This window comes from Cebus imitator, unplaced genomic scaffold, assembly GCF_001604975.1.
Source record: "Cebus imitator isolate Cc_AM_T3 unplaced genomic scaffold, Cebus_imitator-1.0 Scaffold9, whole genome shotgun sequence".
Lineage (NCBI taxonomy): Eukaryota > Metazoa > Chordata > Mammalia > Primates > Cebidae > Cebus > Cebus imitator.
This window is the reverse complement of record NW_016107324.1, coordinates 8,223,407-8,247,966: the sequence shown is the minus strand read 5'-3', so window position 1 is coordinate 8,247,966 and position 24,560 is coordinate 8,223,407. Positions and strand designations below refer to the sequence as shown.

Sequence of the window (24,560 nt, the reverse complement as noted above, 5' to 3'; positions counted from 1 at the left end):
TAAAACCATACATTTTCACAAAGTACAAGCTGCCTTAATCTGCCCTCAGAGATTGTAGGCCAGGGAAATAGTTATACACAATGGTTGTCGGATCTCCTCCATCTCCTCTGGCTTTTCTGGAGATTGGGTCTCCTGATCAGAGTAGCTTGGCTGGCTACACTCACCCTTTTTTCTCTGCTGGCCTTGCTGAGATGTGCCCTGGGCAGGATATTGGGCAGGAAGGAGACTCCTCACATGACCTAGCTTAATCCTTCTCTTCTCCCTTCCTGAAGCAGCACGCTGCAGTAAGAGCACAGCAGAAATGCAGACAAAAGGGCGCCAGACATGGGCAAGAAGCGCCCTGCTGCTCGGCATCCTGTGGGCCACGGCACACCTGCCTCTCCCGGGGGCCTCCCTGCCCCAACGTCTCCCAAGGGCCACAGGTAGGTGTACACTGGGGTGAGCTACCTCTGCTGCAGCAGCTGCTGCTACTGCTACCACATGCAGATGAAGGGACAAAAAGAGGAAAATTCTCAATGGGCTCACTTTTACTTATGCTTCTTGCTGTATTTGCTCTGAATTTTAGCTTTTAAAAAGACATCAAACACTTTTGATCCTTCAAATAAGTTCTTAAATATACTCCAAAGTGATTCACAGAGATCATAGTAGGCCAGGTCTCCAGTTTTTATTGTTGCAGAGCTTTTTGTGAAAAAAAAATCTTTCATCTTAGAAATGCTCTTTGCAACAGTGGATGATTCTTTGCAGGCCTGTGGACAATTTAGGCTCTGAAATGAGAAAATGAAATTGTATAGATATTAGATATCTTCATGTATCAGAGATATCATTTCTGCTTGGGGAGCATTCAGAAATGGAGCAGAAAAGGAGGAGTGATTTCATTATTTCCTCTTTTTAATTCTTCACCATCATCAACATATTTCATTAAAGCACCTCTTTTCAGTCCCCAAAAAATAATGTTTAAAAAACTCTACAACTGTGTCATATTCAGAAGTGCTTTAAACATTTTCAATGGGTTCTTAAAATTCTACCCAGTTACCCCACACTTACAGATTTCTTCAGGAAGCTGTCTGTGGGCTTGGAATGTATGAATCCAAACTCTTCAAATTTTCACCTCCTTTTCCTTAACAGGAAATAGCACCCAATGTGTTATTTCTCCATCATCGGAATTTCCCGAAGGGTTTTTCACAAGACAAGAGCGCAGAGATGGAGGCATTATCATCTACTTTCTAATTATCGTTTACATGTTCATGGCCATATCTATTGTCTGCGATGAGTACTTCCTACCCTCCCTGGAAATCATCAGTGAATGTAAGTGGCTGGAAAGCTCCCCTGTAACCTTCTGGAAGAGTGTGTCACACAGATATGCCTGTCTTTGAAACAGCTTAGCAGCTGCACTGTACTTCTCAGCTGGCTGCAGAGCACCGACTTCTGTGTTGTGGGGTCTCGTGTTTAAGGAATTGGTCGAGTCTGGTTTCTCTTGGTTGTTAATGTGAATGAGAGTTTCTTTAAGTTAGAACCCAGCAGTTATTATTTTCCTGCCCATTTCCAGAAATCTCTGGCTGTCCACTGCCTGGTTGTTTCTTGTAAGAACTGTTCCAAGATTTCACTTGTATGTACTTTGTGTGCACTTCTAATACAGTGAAACTCCTAATATTTGCCATTTTATGCTTGAACTTTTTTTTTCATTTTTACTCTAAGCTCACTATAACTTCATCTATAAAGAGGTAAGTGATGCAATTAAGGATCACCCTCCCCATCTTCCTTTCCCAGCATCCTACCATGAAGAAAATTAATTGATATTTAAGAACCAATAAATAAATAAACAGATGAATAAGTCCTGCATCCTAAGTGACCTCAGGTATCAGATGACTGTAAATTCAGTTATTAAAAATTAAGAGTTCTGTTATTGGTTTCTGAAAAAAAGATCAGCCAGTCCAAGCCTCTGAGCTCTGTTCCTTCGGCAATATGTGTAGCCCAGAATTCTGAGCATGGACCATCACTGGTGCACTGGTCCCTAAAACCAGGATAGCAGTATGTTTTGTGCCATATAAGCAAAACTGTGTTTCTAGACTCAGGCTCATGCTTGGCTATTTATTTGGTTGGGCATGCTCATATTACAGCAAAAAGCAACGTCAAAGTTAAGGTTTGGGTTTCCTATTGCATATTCACAAGACTGTACAGAAACAGCAGCATCCTCAACCTCCACCCACCCCCCAACATATATATACATTGCTGCCATTTCTTTATAAAGGGAAAGAGCATGAATGTAAACTCTCCCTTTGCCCACCATCCCACCCCTGACCCGTGCTGAAATGCAAGGCGAATTATTTTCTCTCTTGTTCACTGGAGTATACCAGTATCTGCAGGATCTAAAACAGTAACTGGCAATAGCAGAGGCACTCAACACCTGTTTAATGAAAAAATATAGAGAGAATAGGTTAGCCTAATTTATTACAATTTTTCTTAAGTAGATACAAACATATACTTTTTATCTTGACATTACATCTTATATAGACATTGATATTTCTTTAATAAATATTAAATTATGTTAACAGTTTTACTTATATTAATGAAATACAAGAAAAACAGAACAGAAAAATAAAATCACCTATATTTCCATCACCCTGAGATCTACACAGTTACCATTTAGTATATTTCCTTTAAAACTTTTGAATCTTGCTATATATACAGTTTGGGGTCTTTCCTTTTTCTCACATAATATTTTATTGTACACATTTTCCCATATTATTAAACATTCTTTGAAAACATTATTTTTAATGATATGATAGTCCATGATTCTATACATGATTTGAGCTTTTGAAACTGGTTTTTACACATATGCACTCAGTAGAAATTTATCATAAAATTTAAAACTATTAATCTCATTGGACATTTGGCCTGTTTTAAATTTTTTGCATTAATGTTATGCCCATAATTGTATAAAATCTTTGCACACTTCTCTGATTTCTGATTAAAAGGCAGGGATATGGATATTTTAAGTCTGATAATGTATATTTGCAAAAGGCATCCCACAAAAGTTGTGCCTACTTACACTAACTTAATGTATAGCAGTATTCATTCCAGAAAACCATGAAAAATATGTGAAATATCTTTAATTGCCTTAAACATTATTTTATAATGCTTGAGGGTGAATATTTTATAGGTTTATTGAATTTTGTGGTTTTTTGCCCATATTCTATCAGAGGCAAAAAACCACAAAAGTATCTGTCTTTTTCTTATTGATTTTCAAGACTTTAAAAAATATATAAGGACATTAATCCTTTTTCTAGTATTACTTTATATCATATGCTTTCTATTCATAGTTTGTTGTTTTTACATTTTGTGTTTATCACATTGAAGTTTGAAGTTTAAATATTTTAAGTAAATTTGTAAATATTTTTCTTTATCATTCTCCTTTTGGTTTTATAACTAGAAAGTCATTTTTATCCATAGGTCATAAAAATCATTATATTTTCTTCTACATATAGGATTTTTTTAATATTTATTTACTTCGTTCACTAAGAATCTGTCTTGCTATATAGGATGTAATGTTATTTTTTCCAAAAGTTGATCAATTTTCATATACTAAATTCTTATAAAGATGTAGATCTGTCTCTATGCTCCCAACTGTATTCTAATAACCCTTTTTTTCATTCTTATGCCAATACTGCACTTTTAATTAGAAAAATGTAAAACACTAAAAATTTAAAAATGTTTATCATATAAAACATAGAAATTTAAATTGTTATGTATTATTTCCATTTCTAATGACTTAACTGAACAATGACATGACTGAAAAATTAAATCTGTGAAGAATTTTATTTATAAAAAAATTATCTTTGGAGAAGTCAAAAATAAATTAAAAACCTTTCCAACCCTATAGAAGATACAACTGCATTAAAATTTAGATTATGACTTCCAAATAATGTTCATTAAGTGACTTAATATGTCTCAATGACTTCCAACATGCCCCTTGTGAAATTACTTTGAAACATCATCTGCAAACATGCATTTCTCAAATGAGTCTCTCTGCCCTGAAATATAGTAGCTATTATAGATGTGTGATTGATGAATGTCCATGCCACTGCCAAATCTTCAGCTGTTAAAAATTGACCCTCATCTTTAGTATTGAAAATATTGGCAACAAAATGAGATAGAAATAGTGCTAGCTCAATTCATTTTTAAATGCTTATAAATTAATTCTGTCACTTCTCTTTTCAAGGCCTAGCATGGTCTTATCCAAATTATGACATCAGCAATAAAAAACAATTTTCCTGAATTTTTTTTTTTACAACTGCAGAAACAGGCTTCAAAAGTCTGCAAGTGCTTTGCCTTTCCTCGGTTTTTGATGAGCACTGAGTCATAATAATTCCACCCATTTTGTCAACTAATAGTTATTAACATAAACCTCAAAACGGTTTACAAATTTATTCCAAAATGTACTACAGTGTTCTTATTTATCAGTTACTTAAGATACAATTATAGAAGATGAAAGATATATATTTTATAATACATATAGTTTATATAATATGCAATTATATATAGATATATATGTTTTCACTTAGTCTTCCAAAAACCCTACAAAGTAGGGACTAATATTTTGGTTTTACTGGTGAGGAAGCCAAAGCTGAGAGGTTAATGTCTCATGACCACATAGCCACACAGAGAAAGTCCCAATCTCTCTGATGCCAAAACCCAAGTATGATCTCAACATGATATCATTGTACACATCCTTATTTGAGATTGGCTGCCAGAATATAGTTGTTTCCGAACTGTTCTATTGAACCATCTTACGAGAAATTTTCCTCTTGAAAGTACTGAAAATTTTGCCAAAAAAATATCAAATGCCCACGGTTACTAAGGAAGAAGTATATTACAAAATAAAGAGAATACGATGAATTATTTACAAAAATCATTTTGCATCTTTGGCAACCTATAGGTGATTGTAAATCAATGTTATAGATACTTATCCATAATAAGCTTTCAGGCCTAAACATTTTATCCAAGATCATGAGATCATAATATAGTGCTGTGGAACTTAATCATCATAGATGAGGCCATAGTGTCTTGTGGGGAATGTATACTGAGTTCCAACCTAGAATACAATGGAAGGATTGAAAGGCTCCTGCCCCGCCCCTGCCCCTGCCCCAGAAGCCCATTGCTTACTCTTCAAATCACCACAGTGGCTCATTTGGTCAACAGCAAGGTGAAGACTAGAAGAGGCTCAGGATTGTCACCTCCGTGCAGGGAAGAGCTGGAAGTAGTAGAGGGCAGAGTCTCTTGCTGGTGCTCTGGTAGGGCCCTAGCTGGGTCAAACCAGTGCTCTTCCTCTTTCCGATGTACATATGTTGGTCTTGGTCTCCTAGAGTTGCCACCACCAGAGGCTTCCAGGAAGGATTTTTTTTTTCTTCTTCTTCCTCTACTCATGATTATTAAAGTCACATACCCTCTGCTCTACCCTCGAACACTAGAAAAGCTGGAAAAGCACATATCTCTACTAGGCAACCTCAGACACTTTACCATCATCATAACTGTATGGAGCCAATAAAAGAAAATGCAATTGCTATGCCCCCTTCCTCCAATCCTATCTTCTTTTTCTTTACATTCAGGTTCTGTAGGAAAAGAAGCTAATGATTCTCTGAACACAGAGGGCTGAAATGAAATTAATCCGTATGATAAAGGGGAAAAATGTATCACCCTCTAGTTGTCTAGGGCGTTTCACTTTTCACCAAGAAAAGACTTGGCTTCTGTGGTGGGAAACAGGATGGAGATTCTGGGAAGAGAGTTAAAGTTGTGATCAGAGAGGAACATGATCCAAGCCCTAGTTAGAGCTAAAGGAGCTAGAGGTAATGGGGTGAGGAATAAACCTAAGGAGAGCTTCCTCATCCCAACCAGTTGCATTACTCTAGAACGTTACCTGGATGGATACCCTGAGGGGTGTGTATGAGAGAGCGGAAGAGAAGCAGAGACACAGTGAGAGAGGAATCCAAATGACTCTAAGGAAGCTGAGGAAGCCTCTGTCGTCTCTGAGCATTCGTGTAAGCCTGATTTAGAAACTTTTGTCTAGGATTCCCGTGCTTAGTTTGGGAAGTTAGTTACATCACCTTGTAGTCATGTCTGGTATTGTTGGCTTGGGCTTTTTCCAGTTTTTTCTATCTCTATATTGATATAGTTGCTGAATGGTCTATGACGAATGCTGAGAATCCCCAGACAGTCGGAGGGGGAGGACACAGACGTCATATGCTCTAGTGCCACACTCCGATAGAGAGACAATTAAAAGTGCTCACCCTGGAGCCAGACAGCCTAGGTTCAAATCCCAGCTCTGCCGTTTGCTAATACTGTGACCTTGGGCAGAGTTCCTTACTGCTCGCTGCCTCAGCTATCTCAGCTGCGAAACAAGATGATTAAAACTTGCAGTTCATAGAGCCGTGTGACGAGTGCATGGAGAAACACAAGTGAACTGTTTATGCAAGAACCTAGCACATAGAAAACATTCACTGAATGTTTATTGTCACAAAAGAGCAGACTACAAAGGTTAGAATCCTTTACTCAGGAAAGATGAAAGTGGAGAAGGGGAATACCAAAGCCTATTTAAGTATATTTGGAGCAAATAACCAAATTTACAGTGCATCTGCTAGAGCTTGAACACCAAATTAAGGTAAATAAAAGCAAGGCCTATTTGACAAGGTAGGAGGTAAGCTTATTAAACCCATTATTTTATTTTATCTAATAAGCCATGTGAAAACTTTAAACCTTAAATATCTCTGGAACATTCTGTGGTGGCTCACGCCTGTAATCCCAGCATTTTGGGAGGCCAGGGTGGGTCACTTGAGCCCAGGAGTTTGAGACCAGCCTGGCCAACATGGTAAAACCTCTTTTCTACAAAAATTAGCCGGGCATGGTGGAAGACCCCGGGCATGGTGGAAGGCCCCTGGCCTGTAACCACAGCTACTCAGAGGCTAAGTCAGGAGAATCGCTTGAACCTGGGAGGCAGAGTTTGCAGTGAGCAGAGAACACACCACTGCACTCCAGCCTGGGTGACAGAGCGAGACTCCATCTCTAAATAAATAAATAAATAAAAGAATATTCTGTTTAAACTTCGTTTATTTCTTTTACATTACCATCAATACCATATTACTTCATCTTTTATTGTTTAAAAAATCACTTTTAGCCAGGCGCGGTGGCTCACGCCTGTAATCCCAGCACTTTGGGAGGCCGAGGCGGGTGGATCACGAGGTCAACAGATCGAGACCACCCTGGTCAACATAGTGAAACCCCGTCTCTACCAAGAATACGAAAATTAGCTGGGTGTGGTGGCGCGTGCCTGTAGTCTCAGCTACTCAGGAGGCTGAGGCAGGAGAATTGCCTGAACCCAGGAGGCGGAGGTTGCGGTGAGCCGAAATCGCGCCATTGCACTCCAGTCTGGGCAACATGAGTGAAACTCCGTCTCAAAAAAAAAAAAAAAAAAAAAAAAAAAAAAAATATCCGTCAAAAAAAAAAAAAAAAAAAAAAAATCACTTTTAAATATAATAATTTAAATTAAAATAATTTAAATATAAGCCAATATATAATATAAATTTAAAATATAATACAAACTATATTCACTTAAAGACCAAATAGCACCAGTTTGTCTCATCTCTCTAAGCAGCTCATTTTTAGAAACACAAATTTAATATAAAATGAAAACAAGATATCCTTTTGATATGTAATGGGAATCTCAGAGGTATTGAACCACTGTTCTACCCAGCTTTCTTTATACTTTTTCAAGATATAAACACAGAAAATTCTGAAAACCCCTTAAGACTGTTCTCTTGATAGGATCCAAATTCTACAGTGAGCCAGTTATGTTTACACTAATATGCCATTCAATTAGATATTATAACCCCTCCATCACACTGATACCTTAGAATTACAACATATCTTGTATGAAAATGATCTTAATAAGGTTTGGGGGTAATATACTTAAATAAAATATTTACTTTTTATTTTAAAATTTTTTCACTTACTCTGCTTTGGACTAATATTTGCCTGTGTTCTACTTTATGTTTCAGAAATAGGCAATAAGAAAGAAATGCAAGTTTTAATTCCAGGTAGAATTGTTTCTAAATTGAAAAAATTGGGATTCAAATAATTCTGTGAGTATGGCATTTGGATAGCCTACGGTTTCGGGGGATTGTTTGATTTTTAATCCTCATGAAATTTACAGAAGCAAAAGCTTGACTAAAGAACAAAGAATCTAAGAATAGTGCTTCCTCCCCACTTCACAGGCATCCATTCTCCTAAGAGCATTTCATCTTCTTTGTTGTTCTTTTTTCTCTGATCTAAACTGTGGTCCCCTTGGACTGCACCTAAATCTACACCAGGCATATAGATCTAAGTAAGTGCTAAGTAGTCAGTGTTTTACCAAGATGCTATTGCAGGAACAAGAAATAATAATAAAACTATGTATTATCTCTTTACTTTGCCCACATGCATAGCTGAAAGAGCAGCTTCTTGGTGTCAGAAAGATCTAGGTTTCCTTCCTACCTCTGCATTTATTCCCTATATGACCTTGGGAAAGTTATGGAACTTTCCCAATGAAGTAATTGTTAGGTTTGGAGGTAAAGTGTCTTGTATAAAAGTATGCTTCATATAATAGGCTAAGGGCAGGTGGAAATCCACTATAATATTATAGCTATTAGATTGGGGATAGGGAGAGTCCTTTTTCAGTGGAATCAGGCCTTTAAAATCATTACAGTTTCAGAATTCATTCTTTCATTGCTCAAAATATGAGGTGGTAAATGTAAGGTAATCAAATTATCTTATTTATTGTTAAAAACATCCCAGCGCATATACATGCAGTAATGTATTCCTGACTCTCAGTAACAATTTTTCCCCTCTAGGCATTTATTCCATTCAATATATTTCTAGAAATACATTTAAAATTAATTTCAGAACCAGTTTTGAAAATCATAAAAAAGACATTGATTCACCTTTGCACTTCATTTTGGACGCTAAATTGTATGACTCAGCATAACTACTCACCATAGTCACTGGAGTTGGGTCTGATAGACTTTTGATTGTTTCTAAAGCTCTAGTCCATTCACAAAGCACAACAGTTTGCATATTTTTTTAATGATGCCAGAGGACACCAAACTGCATACAGCCTATGGCTGTAACTATTTTAAAATGTGCATTGTGAAAAGGACTAGACACATATTAAAATGATCAGAGTGGTTCAAATATAATGATAAAAGTATTCCTCACTCCGTTTTTACCCTCATCTTCTCAATTTTGGTAATGTAGTCTCAGAGGGGCGTAGGTATTATAAAAGAAATTTAATTAAAAATAAGAAATGGTATAGAGCCTTAAATGATAGAATTCATATTCTATAATTTTGAGCAAAAATTTTAAAAATAGATGAGACCTTAAAGATTGTATAGTCTGACCCTCCACTTCACAGAGGGCAAAATATGAGGCTTATCTAAATAACTTAAGTCTCATATCAAGTTACTGGCAGGGCTGAATCCTGGTCTCGGTTTTAGTTTAATATTCTTCCTACTATATAATATTTCCAGAAGGCGATTTTCAAAAACCATTATTAACTTTCTAACATGGCATCACAGAACACACTTAAGAAAAAGTCTGATGAATTTCAATAATCAGCACATTATCAGGAAGTTGTGTTTTATATAAACAACATGTTGATACCTAAACCTCTAAAGAAAACTGAAGTTGAACATTTCTACTATATCTTCTAGGATATGTGATTATTCCTTTAGAGTGTTAGAGGAAAAAAGGAATAATAGCTATGGGAGGTAAAAAATAGAAAAAATTTATCTTTAGTAATAAACTATAGAGGAAAGAAATTTTACCCAAAAGATCAGAGAAGACAAAGCAATCTATTCTAAAGTTCAAAGGTATAAAACATTTTATAAAATATTCTTAGAACGTTAAGAAATAATTTGTCAAAATATCTTTAAGTTTTATATATCCTTCTACACAAAATCTTTCCTTTCACAATTTGAGTGCAGTGAATAGGAACAAGCTTTATTCGTACTGCCTTATGTGACTGAAACCTTTCTAAAGGACCACCTATTTTCCTACTTGCAACAGCCCAATAAATCACCTTCTCTGTCTCTTGAGACTGAATTTTCTAATGAAGCATTCTTCAGCTAGTGCTAAATGAAGACAGCTCAGTATTCAGCTGTACTGTTTGGACAGTTACTTTAAGATAAGGCATTCTGTTCTTTTTCAATTTCTTCCACATTATTATCTAGCACTGATTTGATTTGGGAAGACAATTCATGATAATATCCAGCAGCACTAAATTTATAAATTCTCTAGAATGTGCTAGAAAACTTCCTAAGTATTCTTGGCTCTAAGTAACTATTTTTTTGACCAGGAAATAATTGAATGAGGGTGATTATGGTGCCAGTGCCACAAAGTGTAAACAAAAAAGATTCAGTTCTTATATTGGGTTTCTGTGGCAAAAGAAAAGCAATATTGGGCTTAGAATCAACAGGCTCAGTGTTTATGCCCTAACTCTCAACATTTAAGACCCTTGCAATCCATGTGATACTATTTTACCTCCTGGGCCTGTTTATCTATAAAATGGAACATCAACACTCATATCTCAGGATAGTTGATATTAAATTATGTATATGGGAGTGTGTTGTATACCATGAATGTATTATTTACTTCATTTTTAAAATGAAAAAAGTTAATTACAGAGCCATCTGCTTTATCCTTTTGTTCTGTTTTAAATATTATGACCAGTTGTACTCATCAGAATTGTAATAAGAATATAGCATATACGTGTGTCTATATATACATACATAGTGAGTGATTAGAGTATACATATGCTTGTATATGTATGTATACATATATATGTAATCACTCTAATCAGGAAAAGAAATGCTAGAAAATATTCTATGGTTTGGATATTTGTCCACTGCAAACCTCATGTTGAAATCTGATCCCAAATGTTGGAGATGGGGAGTAATGGGAGGTGTTTAGATCATGGAGGTTACCACCTAGGGGGTGAATTCTCCCTCTTTAGTTCCTTTAGAGAGCTGGCTGTTTAAAAGAGCCTGGCACTACCCACCTGTCTGTCTTGCTTCCTCTCTCACCATGTGATCTCTGCTCATACCAGCTCCCCTTTATCTTCCATGAGTGCAAGCCACCTGAGACTCTCACCAGATGCCCAATCTTGAACTTTTCCAGACAGAAGAATCACGAGCCAAGTAAACCTTTTTTTCTTTATAAACTACCCAGCCTCAGGTATTCCTTTATGCAACACAAAATGGACTAGGATACAATGTAAACTACACAAACCATTTATTTCTCACCTCACTAGTCACTGCAGATAGATGTTCAGCAAGCGACAAGACCAAAGGCAAATAGATTAGAGGGCCTGGCCTAAATCATTCTAACTACCGCAAGAGAACTTTTCACAATGGTTTTGCAGGTGTCAAACAGCTCCGATTAGGGCTGTTTGGATCTCTCAGACCAAATTACCCCACGGGATAAAATTAATCACTGGAGCTGGCATCATCAGCAGACAATATGTGGATGACAGATTTCCAGGTACTTCCCACATCTTTCAAAATGAAAGCCAAAGTCCTTACTGGAATCCACAAAGCCTTACATGATCTGCCTATTGCCTCTAATCTCATCACCTACTGCTTTCCCCGGACACTCTCCATTCTAGACATGCAGGTCCTCTGTATCTCCACCACACAGGCTAGCCTCTACCTCAGAACCTTTGCAGTCATTTATTCTGCATAGAATATTTTTAGCCCAGATATACAAGTGACTAGCTCCTCGCTTCAAAGTCTTTAGTTATTTTCTCAGTTAAGTCCTTTCTGGTTATCCAATCTAAAATTTCAGTCCTTCCTCTCTGACATTTTTCTCTTTCTCCCCTCCCTGCCTTTACTCCTTGCAACTTATTTCTAACACCATGCCGATTTTCCTTATCTTATCTGTTTCGCCTTACTAAAAGTAAAGCTCTGTGAGAGCAGGAGTATTTGTCTGTTTTGTCCACTGCCGTATTACTAGCACATTAAAAAAGCATCTGGCATATAGTACTCAATAAATGTAATAAATAAATGAACCACCATATGACTTAACTATCACCCCAAACCTAGTGGCTAAAAACAATTACTTCTCACGGTTTGGGGGGTTTACTGAGTTCAGCTAGGTGGTTCTTGCCAAGGATCTCTCATGCAGGTATAGTCAGAGAATGGAGCTAGAATCATCTGAGAGCTCACTCTTCCATATGTCTAGTGCCTAGGCTGGGCAGTTTCAAAATGTGGGGACTGAAACAGCAGCAATACCTTAGGCATCGCTATTTCTATAAGGGCTTTTCATGAGGTCACTCCAGTATGGAGGTTTCAACAAAGTAGCAGGACTTATGTCATAGCTTAGGGGAAATGTCCCAAGTGATTACACCAAGGAAGCTGTATCACCTTTTATGTCCTAGCCTCAAAAATATTATGACTCTGCCATAGCTGTACACTAATAGTCAAATCAGTCACAAAGGCTCATTCAGGTTCAGGAGGAGGAGACTACTTTTTTGTTGTTGTTTATAGGGGATTTAGCGTTCTCGAAAACTATGTGGAGCAGAAAAATATTGTAACTATTGTTGTAATATACAATCTGCCACACCAAGAAACAAAAAAGGAATCAGTAAGTTCAAGTGCAGTCCCAGCAGACTAGAGAACAAAGTCAACCTGAGTGCAGGCAACAATAAGAAGGAAATACTGATCACCTGTGACAAGGACTCAAGCACACCAGAGTTTGAGGGTCTGGGAAGACTGAAGCCTCAAAATCCAATAGGTATAGTAAATGACAATAAACATCAACAGAGTTGCCATCAAGTCTTGAAAACCCAAATTCTAGTTCTGACTTGGATACTAATTTTGTGACCTAGGGTAGGTAATTTAATGTAGGGCATGCTACTTCTATTGGCTGGTTTGTAATTTATCAGTAAAGCCTGGTTGGAGGTTTCTTATGCAAACCTACCTCAGCCTTCCCAAAGGCTGTTCTGTTCCTTCCTATGGTACGTCAATATTGGCCCTAAAATCGAAAGGGCCAAAAGTTTTTTTTTTTTAATTGCATTTTAGGTTTTGGGGTACATGTGAAGAACATGCAAGATTGTTGCATAGGTACACACGTGGCAGTGTGATTTGCTGCCTTCCTCCCCTTCACCTATATCTGGCATTTCTCCCCATGCTATCTCTCCCCAACTCCCCACCCCACGCTGTCCCTCCCCTGTTTGCCCCCAACAGACCCCAGTGTGTAGTGCTCCCCTCCCTGTGTCCATGTGTTCTCATTGTTCAACACCCGCCTATGAGTGAGAACATGCAGTGTTTGATTTTCAGCTCTTGTGTCAGTTTGCTGAGATTGATGGTTTCCAGGTTCAGCCTTGTCCCTACAAAGGACACGAACTCATCGTTTTTGATGGCTGCATAATATTCCATGGTGTATATGTGCCACATTTTCCCTGTCAATCAATAGGCATTTGGGCTGGTTCCAGGTCTTTGCTATTGTAAACAGTGCTGCAATGAACATTTGTGTGCATGTGTCCTTATAGTAGAACGATTTATAATCCTTTGGATATATTCCCAGTAATGGGATTGCTGGGTCAAATGGAATTTCTATTTCTAGGTCCTTGAGGAATCAAATACTCCCATCTTGTCAGTCACTTAAGTTTATGAACTTGCATGCTTGTAAGTCTGGAGGATAGTCACAAACTATTTCTATAGTATTTCAGTATTTTCTTACATTCCTAGAGAAAAATTTTTATATGGATATATGGATGGCACAGCAGAAGGAAACAATTTTGGAAGTGCAAGTCTTCAAGAAGCAGCATATTATGATAAACCCCTCCTACAGAAAGGTATCATTTTTATCACTGATACCACAGGATAAATTATATATTATGCCATCTTCAAGTAACAGTTGAGGCAATAGAATAAATGCAGAGGCATTACGATGAATCCCACTTAATACAAGAACTACACAGACCAACACTTCTCTACAGTTTTTTTTTTTCTTATTGCCAGTTAAATACAGTTTTACTTTCATAGCTTAACAATGAAGGGTCATACACTGAAGCCAATACATACACCTAGCATTTCAGTCTAATGTTGTCCACATACATAGCTGAAGTCAATTACAAGGTTTGGTCTAGCAATGCTAGGGGAACTTCTTTGTAAAGTAGTTTTTACAGGTATTAAACTTCATTTTGCACACTGAAGTCATCATACATGCAGGGCAAAGTCAGAGCTTTTATATTTGCCTTTATTCTTCATTTAACTTTTTAAAACAATACTATAGTTGATTAAAACAAAAACAAGAGGAAGTACTGTGCATATTATGATTACAGTGCTTACTCATTCACTACTGCACATAAAATGCCAGCAGTGAGTGTTATTCACTGGCCCATTAAGAGGTCTGACACTGAACACCATCTCTGGGATGATGTTCATCATCCTCATATGCTTCTCCATTGTAATGGCGCCGTCTTTCCTGATTTGGATCAAAGTCCACCAGTTCTACTTGATCCATCTCATCAGTCTCTTCCACTTCCTTCCTCTCCGGTAGGAGTTTTTCCAGCAAAGACAGTTTATCAGGAGAGAGAAAGCCATTCTCAGGAAAGTTTACCTTAAATTCGATGATTAGGCGACCCTTTTCAAATGGTCTATGATAAATTGGCATGCCTTCATTTAGTACACACTTGATATCTCCATGCTTGACAATCTGACCTGGATGAGAGGTGATGACTATGGTTCGGTTGTCAAGAGTAGATAGCGGCTTTTGGAAGCCACACAGTGCTTCAACGAGCTGTACGTCCATACACATGAAAAGGTCCTCTCCTCGTCGAGTAAAAACAGCATGCTCCTTCTAACTCGATGATTATATCTCCTGGCTCCAGTCCTGGTTCTTGGTCTCCTTCACCATGGAATGTTATCTTCTGGCCATCTTTCATGCCTTTGTCAATATGAACTTCTAGAATCTTCTTCTCTCGAACGATCTTCCTTCCATTGCAGCTTTTACATCTATCTTTAGGACTGATCCGCTCCCCATGGCCCTGGCACTCCATGCACACAGACTGACTTTGCTGAACCATTCCAGGTCCTATCTGATGAATTCTTATTTGCATTCCAGTACCTCGGCAATTGGGACAGCACTCTACTGCTCCTTACTTACCTCCTCTACCTTCGCATTTGTCACAAATCACATTCTTCTGCAGAGCCAGTTTTCTTGTTGCACCATTATATAAGTCTTCTAGGGTTACTGAGAGCTGATGTACAGCATTTTTACCTCTCCTTCCTCTCTGCATCCTTCCTCCTCCTCCAAAAAACATACCAAAGATGTCCACGGGTGAGCCAAAACCGCCTCCTGCTCCACCCTCTTTAATTGCCTGTTCTCCTCCTTTGTCATATGATTCCCTTTTCTTTGCATCAGAGAGAACTTTGTAAGCTTGAGAAATCTGTTTAAACTTCTCTCCTTCATTTGGATTCTTATCAGGGTGGTACTTCAAGGCCAGTTTCCTATAAGCCTTTTTCAATTCTTCCTGAGTAGCATTGGGTTTGACTCCCAAAACATCGTAGTAAGTGGTTTCTTTCACCATCTTCTACTGCCGGTGAGCGGGCTGAGGTCGGTGTGTGAAGGACAGGGAAGGAGCGCAGAGCTGTGCGCAGCTCGGACAGCTACCGCTCCTCCGCCTCTCACCGAGCGTTTTGGAAAGTTCCTCGAAAATTTTTAATAGATCCATGTTTTAAATCAAGAGGTTACACAATATTAAATCTAGTTAAGTAATTTTCACTCATTTGTAACTAGACAAAGTTGAAACTGCAAATTTTTTTAGAATATCCATGTTTTCTTGTGACTATAAGCCAAATTCAGCTACATTAAAATCATCAAATATTCCCTGTGTGGCAACTGAAAAACCCCAGCCAAAGCCTCCCATATTCTGAGTATTTTACACAAAGTTCCCATACCACAAAATTTGAATAGACAGTTGAAATGACAGATTTGTGTAAATTTGTGAACAAGCTCAGTTCAACTTCATTATAGATCTAAAAAACTTTTTTCTTCTTTCAGTTGGGTTACAATTTCCAAATTACTTTAATTTTCAAAGCCATGCTGTTGCTATTCACCTAAAAGCCCTCCAGCTAGAAAAGAGGCTTTTCTGATTCCAAATAACCCTACATTTTGCACTTCCTTTAGTCTCGGCCTTCTCACCCTATCTATAGAAGTATTCGGTAATGAATTCATAAAGAAGCAAAACACTGCAACTATTAATCTGTATAAAGTTTAAGTAAATATTAGTGGTTTTATGTGAAGCTGTAGCTCTGAGTATCTATTGTGTTTAGTTGTAAAGACTACTCTTTTACTTTATTAGGCATAACAATCATTTTATTTATGTTTAGCCCTCGGATTGTCTCAGGATGTTGCAGGCGCAACTTTCATGGCAGCGGGTAGTTCAGCTCCTGAATTAGTTACTGCTTTCCTAGGTAAATATTGCTTCTTATACTTTTTGTTGACACAGTGTGATTTTATTTTCTTCAAGCTAACACTAACTCGGCTGCTACTATCTTGCGCATAGGTGTATTTATTACAAAGGGAGATATTGGCATTAGCACCATTCTTGGATCTGCAATTTATAATCTCCTTGGCATCTGTGCAGCCTGTGGCTTGCTATCTAATATGGTATGTAGCAAAACCATTCAACAATATTTATTGTCTTAAAAATTCTAAAGATAACTCTTTGTAGTCTGGGATGGACAACAGGGCACTAATAATATGTGCAATCAAATTTATTAATCAGTAGAAAAACAACATGTATTCAATTTAAAGTTAATCCACAAATAGCCCATGGTTAGATTTATGAAATTCTGTGTAAGTTTGAACACAATTTCTGTTTATTTTTATCTGAGCAATATGTAAAAGATAACAATATTTACAAACATACAAACAATTTTAGTATTATACTAAGGATTGTACTTGAAGTTACAATGTAATGGAAATAATAACTTATCATTTTACAGGTCTCAACACTATCATGTTGGCCCCTATTCAGAGACTGTGCAGCATACGCAATTAGTGTAGCAGCAGTTCTTGGTATAATATATGACAACCAAGTTTACTGGTAAGCTTCAAAATTATTCTTACATAAAAATTACAGAGATTTTATGAAATTCTAATGCTTTAGTAACATTTTTTTCAGAAGTCTTATTTCAGTCCCTTCATCTCCCACTTCCACACCATATTCCAACAGGTCTGTGAGTTAACGTCATCACAATTGCTGATTCAGTTCTCACTAGTTCGCAGTTTCTTTTTAGTCACTTCACAGTCTCCTTTTTCCTCTCACCAGTGACTGGAGACCACCACTTTTCCTTCTCCCCACTGGCTGCCTAGTCAGAAAGTTTCCCAACTTTTGTTGTCCACTAAAGCCACAACCATTAAGTTTTTTTTCTGCTGGGTTACTGCTTACCTTGCCTTGGTTAGAAGTGGTCATGGTCACAAAAGACTGGAGAAGGATGGTAGAGCATGTAAATGAAGTCATTTAAAATTACTCCAAATTTCTGATGCTCATTCAGGAGAAACTACAGACTTCTTCTAAAAGCTAACAATGCTCAGCTTTCAATATTAAAAATTGTTTGCGTTCTCTATGATCTCTCTGTGACTAGCTGGTCCAAGAAAATGAAAAAGGGGGTGACTGAGTAGACAAATACAAACTTTTTCAACTAGTAAGCAGCAGGCGCCTACTAGGTGCTAGATATAAGGGAAAATGAAATGTAAAACACAGCTACACAGGTTAAACATTGCATAGCTTCCAGAGGACACTGGATAAATAGAAAAAAATGTGGCCGGACACGGTGGCTTATGTCTATAATCCCAGCACTTTGGGAGGCCAAGGTGAGCAGATCACGAGGTCAGGAGTTTGAGACCAGCCTGCCCAACATGGTGAAACCTCGTCTCTACTAAAAACACACACAAGAAACTAGCCGGGTGTGGTGGCACACACCTGTAATCCCAGCTACTTGGAAGGCTGAGGCAGGAGGATCCCCTGAACCCGGGAAGTGGAGGTTGCAGTGAGCCAAGATTGCACCATTGCACTCCACCCTAGGTGACAGGGCGAGACTCTGTCTCAAAAAAAAAAAAAGTAAATGGTGCCCAACTGGAGAACCACAACTTTGCAGCACTGCATAAAACCTGCTATCAAGAAACTTAAAACCCAGCCAGAAGCATAATTTCTAAACTAATCATCTTGTCATCTAGTCCGTCTCCCTAAGACAGTCCGTGTTGGTAGAGTAGAAATCCTTCTAGAATTCAGTAGTCATCTGTAAGGGACAGTGACTGTGAGAGTACCCAAGCTAATGCTCCCTCAATTAGGGAAATCAGAACTGCTCCTTAAGATGTAGCAGAGATTTCCTGGCTATAAAATAAAAGGTAAATGCAAGGTTCAAATGTGATGGCTTTTGTTAATTGCCAGAGTACAGAGAAACAGTTCTTGGTTCCCAAGGTATAATTTTATATTTTAGAACACCTTGTTTTCTTGTGACTGTAAACCAACTTCACCTACATTAAAATCATTAAAAATGCTCTGTATAGCAAACTGAAAAATCTCAGCTAAAGTCTCCCATATTCTGAATAATATTTTACACAAAGCTCCTATACCAGAAAAGTTGGATAGTTGAAATGACTTAAAGTATTTGTGCCAATGAGCTGAGGTAGAAAATGTTCACCACTATTCACTAATTTTACACTTATTTTGAAAATCTCCAATTATCATTTTCATTGCATTTTATACCTACCATTTGAAAGGTATCTACAAGTAAAAACAATGAGTTTGTTGATCTCGTGGTGGTTTTTGTTTTTTTTTTTTTTAACATAGAAGTGTCCAGTTTTTATCAGTAAACTTACAATAATGCTGTAACCAAGTCTGGACAAATCTACAAAAAAAATATCTAGAAATAATACTGTAATTAAGTTTGGACAAATCTACAAAAAAAATCTAGAAATGTTTTATTGTTCTGTGGCTACTTTTGTTAGAAAATCATTCAATAGATACTGCTCAAAAGCTATCAGCACCAAAATGACTTTCATTTTTAATTTAAAAACACAAATTTCTCTTCTTTAATTTATAGGTATGAAGGAACTTTACTGCTTTTGATATATGGATTATATGTTTTGGTGCTGTGTTTTGACATTAAAATTAACCAATATATTATAAAGAAATGCAGTCCTTGCTGCACCTGTCTTGCCAAAGCTATGGAGAGAAGTGAACAACAGCCACTGATGGGATGGGAAGATGAAAGTCAACCATTCATTCGTTGGCAATCAAGAACTGATAGTGGAATATTTTATGAAGACTCTGGCTACTCTCAGCTCTCTCTAAGTTTACATGGTCTTAGTCAAGTTTCTGAAGGTAATCACTAAATCCTGCCCATTATTAAGACTATTCACAAAAGCAGCACTTTAAAATTTCAATTCAGCAGGTATTGTGTAAGACTGTGAAGACTCAGAAATGATAAAGACTAAGTCGCTACTCTTAAGGAACTTCCAAAATCATAGGAAATACAAAATAGTTAAAATATGAACGTGTAAGTAGCATTAAAAAATAAAGTGTGACTGTGGTTCACAAATGGGACAGATTATCAAAATGTGGTGAGGACAGTTAGGAAATTTTCACAGAGAAGGGGGCATTTAAATTGGGCCTTGCTGGACCAGTAAGATTTTGACTAATGACATGATGTTACGACCAGTAAATAACAGCTACTGATGCAGAGATAAGAGTAAAGCACATACAGCACAGTACATGTATAGTAAGGAAACAGAGGGAAGGTAGAAAGAAAGACATAGGATGAGAAGAATCTTAAATGCTATTGTAAGAATATTGGAAGGTTTGTGAGGAAAGAAATTATCAGAACTGTTATCTTAGTAATGTTACCCTGAGTGATGTTCATATTCAGTGAACTAAAATATGAAGTAAGAGACAAGGAGGTGTGTAAGAGGCTATTACAACAGCTGATATGTTTACTAGGTGCCTAGACCAAGTGAAAGTGGTAGGAATAAAAGAGAACAGATGTGAGACTATATGAAGGAAGCTTCACCAAGACTTAGCAACTGAGACTATATGGGTCCAGAAAAAGGAACCAAGATAGCTCCTACATTCGAATCTTGACTAAGAAAATGAGAACACCGCTTATTAAAACTGGGAACTCAGGAAAAGGGGCTGGTTTGGAAGAATGAAGAAAAACAGTTGAGGTTTACTGTTTAAAGCTCTAGCAAAACATTTAGGTAAATATGTTCATTAGGAAGTCAAATTCAGCTATGATCAGAATTATAAGTTCATAGGTTACTATTTTATAAAGTGGTTGTCTAAAACAGATTCTAATTTTAATCAAGCCTTTAGGAGGGTGGCTTATTCTAATTTACTACTTAAAAAATTGAAATGACTTTTCCCCCTTCTTATAAAAATTTTAGCTTCTGCTCTTTCAGGTATAACATATGTGCATCTCTAAATTAAGTTTTTAATAAGAAACGCAAAGGAACCAATCCAAACTCTTTGATATGTTAAAATTATATCTAATATTACTTAATGGCACATTGGTTGAAGTTTGGCAAGCTTTTTAAGAGTTACTGTACTAGCATTAGTTTTAACATGATTTGATCCAATTTGTAAATGCCATACAAATTTTAAACAATTTTATTTTTTTTAACAATTTTAAATTAAATTCCCATTTTTATCCAATATATTATCATTATCCTTGTCTTTCACTAAATTAAATTAAGAAATATACTCAATTTTCATAAGTTACATTGTAGATGATATACTAGCTCCTACTTTAAGGTTCTTTCTATGAACTTCGGAAAAGTCTGAATAAATAAAATAGTAATGAAACAGGACAGAAAAACCACTTCCAGTAAGAATTAGGATGTGCAACTTAATAAAAAAGATGATGCTATAATTATGTTATATTCTCTAAGTACACATTATCTGGTACATAGGGCAGGCAGAGGCATCATCAATATTGTGAAGTGGAGACAACTGGAGTAGCCAGGTTAGAGGCCAGGTTAATCCCCTAAGCAAAAAGTTACCGAAGACAATCTACATGAGATGTCCAATTGACACTTCATAAACACTATCTGTAATATATTTAGGGAATGGCCCAAGACATTTTGATAAATTTAAGGCCCCAAATAAAGAAATGCTGAGTATCACATCTTATACTGTCTGCCCTAAAGTTTCAATTAGTTTCTTTTCACCAGCAATGTCAGTAATGAGGTACTCAAATGTTTTAAACAGCCTTTTAAAAACTGACACAGCCAATTAATTTCAATATAGCATTCTAAGTAGACATTTCTAACTTAATTAGCAACTGAGAAAACTCAAAAGTGTTTAATTTTTCCACAACAGATCAACCAAGTGTTTTCAACATGCCTGAAGCAGACTTAAAAAGAATTTTCTGGGTATTATCCCTTCCTATTATCACATTACTTTTTCTAACCACACCAGATTGTAGAAGAAAGTTTTGGAAAAACTACTTTGTGATAACCTTTTTCATGTCTGCACTATGGATATCTGCATTTACATATATCCTGGTCTGGATGGTCACAATAACTGGTATGTATTTTAAGTACAATAGGACAACTTGAAAATAATTTCATATAAGAACAAATTGCTTATGTTCACTCAAAGTAGTCTAGCTACACAGCAAATTTCAGCAAAGCTGAAGATTAGTATCATTTACAAAATGATTAAGTATTACTATAACAAGATCATTTGGGTTTGTGAGTTGTATATTATATATAAACTGTATTTTCCACTGTTATTCAGCCTGGCATACAATTCAAGAAATCATCTTGTAAATGAAGTCAAATTCATAGAATGTCTTTTTATTATGCTAATAATTTAATCACAGTCCATGGGGTTCGCAATAAACTCTTTATATCCAATTCCATTACATAAGGAAAAAAAAAAAAACAACAGAGCAAGGAGCTCTATTTTTGGGGAAAACAATGGGTGCTCACCACTAAATTGGATTATATTTTATTTGTTTTTTTCAACATGGCAACACAAACATACTATGAAATGAGAGAAAAGGGTATAAAATAAAGTGTAATTCTAGGTTTCTACTACCTTCATGATTAAGACTTAACTACTGCTGCTTGGCCATAATCCACTATAGTCCCCAAACAAAAAACTATCAACAAAGACAAAAATAATCTGTAATTTCTCCTACAAAGGTTAACCTGAATTGACTGATAGCAGAGGTGAACAAACTACTGCCAGTGTGCCAAAATAACCCAGCTTGTTTTTATTCATAAAGTTTTACATATTATCTATGATTGCTTTCACACTACATTGGAAAAGCTGAATAAATGCAACAGAAGCCACACAGCCTGCAAACCCTAAATAATTCCTATCTGGCCGCTCACAGACACAAAAATTTGTTGACCCTTGACTTTTCCCAAATTAATGTAAGTATTAGAATATTATGCTAGCAAAAAGCGGACTATTTCTTCTTTTTTTAATGAGAAAAATGAAAAAGTCCAATTAGCTTGCATATTATATCTATCCAAATTCACTCAGCCAGAACACATTTGATATTAGGAAAATTAAGAGAGAGCAAAAATCATGTAATAGATCACAGAACAGCCCCCAAGATGACAAATACTAGTGTTATTTATGCACATATGAATTCTAGCAAAGCCAGTAACAGAAATTAACAACCAATTCCAATTCCAGTATCAATATATAAGCATGCAATAAATAAGCTACTTTCTAATTAAGTTATTTTCATTTGCATTTTAAGCAATAAAGAGAAATAAAGAAAAAGATATTAAACCAAGTTTTCAATTACAACATTAAAAGAACAGTTACATATCCTTTTTAAAAAAATCTTCTCTCTGGTTCTTTTTCTAAGAATAAATACAGTTTTGAAAAATGTTGACCTAACATCAAATTTAACAGAAGTATTAATAAATTGGGACCAGATGTTAGACTCAAGTAGAAAACAAACAGGTTTTGTCTTCCTCAAAGATTAATAAACTTCTCCCCCCTCAAAAAAATCACTAAATTAAGGTGTACCACTAAAGTAGAATGTAATAAATGGTACATAAGTGTTAACATATTTATAGCTTAAAGATAGCTATAATTAATTTGCTTAACTCTAATTTAAGAAAAATTTTTAAGAATGGAAATGAGGAATGATCAGTCTCATTAGCAAATATTCAGCACAGCCCTGATGAAGATAATGGTGGACATAAACATCTTCTGTAATAATATCAAACAGGAAAATTTCTCATTGGCAGAATTTTGACTGTTACATATCCTTAGATATGTCATTAAAAAAAATCTATGCTAACTGGGTTACCCAAATTAACAACCTGATTCAAATATTTTGCTAGCTAAAAAACTAAGCAAGCACATATTGGCTCTGAATTCTAAATGTGCCTATTTTATTTTTGTTCAGGAAGGAAATATCAAAAATAACTGCAAAGAATGGTTAGTGAATCTGTAAGATTTGTAACTTGAAATATCTGTTTATTACAGGGGAAACACTAGAAATTCCAGATACAGTAATGGGCCTTACTTTATTAGCAGCAGGAACAAGCATACCAGACACAATTGCAAGTGTGTTGGTTGCAAGAAAAGGTAAGAACTAGGTCCCTCAAGCTGCGATGGTCATTATACAAGCCTGGAATGAGTAAAAGTAGCTTTAAAAATATTTACTTCCTCAGCAATATACTTTGAAGGGAAAAAAAAGTGACTCGAGGAAATGTTTACTATTTAATAGCAAGTTAATTTCACTCAGTCTAATCCCCCAAATAATATTCATTTGAAATGTGCATTAAATAATAATTAACCATGTTAAATTACAATGAAAAGCAACAAGTAAGCTATACACCTTATTGAAAAATGGTTTAATAAATATAATTATTAAATAAATGTTAAGACTTTAAATACTAACTCAAGAAAAATTTTAAAATACAAATTCATTAAGACATTTATTCTAACAACAATTTTTCAAAATAACAACAAAAAAAGTATCCAGTGTTTCTTTTCTTATGAAGATTATTAATAAAATACAGTATTGGTAAGCACATTTTAACAATATGCTTTTCTTCTGTAGGGAAAGGAGATATGGCTATGTCTAACATCGTGGGATCCAATGTATTTGATATGTTGTGCCTTGGTATTCCATGGTTTATTAAAACTGCATTTATAAATGGATCAGGTCCTGTAGAAGTAAACAGCAGAGGACTAACTTATATAACCATCTCTCTCAACATTTCAATTATTGTTCTTTTTTTAGCAGTTCACTTTAATGACTGGAAACTAGACAGAAAGTTGGGAGTAGTCTGCCTATTATCATACTTGGGGCTTGCTACATTATCAGTTCTATATGAACTTGGAATTATTGGAAATAATAAAATAAGGGGCTGCGGAGATTGATATTATTCAGAGTGTTATGCAGAAAATGTGAATGGCAGGGAGGGGCAGAGACAAAAATCCATTTCTTCATTTAAATCAAATGAAGAAAAATTAAAAATTTAAAAAT

At 36.1% G+C, this 24,560-nt stretch overlaps 2 protein-coding genes across 4 annotated transcripts; one reads left to right on the top strand and one right to left on the bottom strand.

Annotated features, from left to right (window-relative positions):
- Positions 1–237: 237 nt before the first annotated feature.
- SLC24A5 (solute carrier family 24 member 5) lies at positions 238–24,529 on the top strand. Of its 3 annotated transcripts, none has more exons than XM_037744451.1 (9): positions 238–422; positions 1,162–1,305; positions 16,419–16,502; positions 16,595–16,698; positions 17,037–17,137; positions 19,140–19,420; positions 21,413–21,619; positions 23,552–23,653; positions 24,132–24,529. In XM_037744451.1, exons 1-9 carry the CDS (start codon positions 302–304, stop codon positions 24,452–24,454), a joined length of 1,467 nt encoding a protein of 488 aa, XP_037600379.1. In that variant the 5' UTR covers positions 238–301; the 3' UTR covers positions 24,455–24,529. The 3 variants fall into 3 exon arrangements, with proteins under 3 accessions (XP_037600379.1, XP_017400686.1, XP_037600382.1); XM_017545197.2 differs by having other exon boundaries at positions 281–422; positions 1,126–1,305; XM_037744454.1 differs by lacking the exon at positions 1,162–1,305 and having other exon boundaries at positions 287–422.
- LOC108315721 (dnaJ homolog subfamily A member 1-like) lies at positions 13,792–15,744 on the bottom strand. The gene is given in 2 exon segments (XM_017545184.2): positions 13,792–14,887; positions 14,889–15,744. Coding segments are annotated over 2 exon segments (1,188 nt in total). The 5' UTR covers positions 15,617–15,744; the 3' UTR covers positions 13,792–14,427.
- Positions 24,530–24,560: the final 31 nt, after the last annotated feature.

Bases quoted from the DNA above. Each gene is read 5' to 3' on its own strand.
- SLC24A5 (XM_017545197.2), top strand. From the start codon at position 302: ATGCAGACAAAAGGGCGCCAGACATGGGCAAGAAGCGCCCTGCTGCTC. The intron at 423-1,125 runs GTAGGTGTACAC...TTTCCTTAACAG, and splicing joins ACGTCTCCCAAGGGCCACAG to GAAATAGCACCCAATGTGTT. The intron at 16,699-17,036 runs GTATGTAGCAAA...ATCATTTTACAG, and splicing joins GTGGCTTGCTATCTAATATG to GTCTCAACACTATCATGTTG.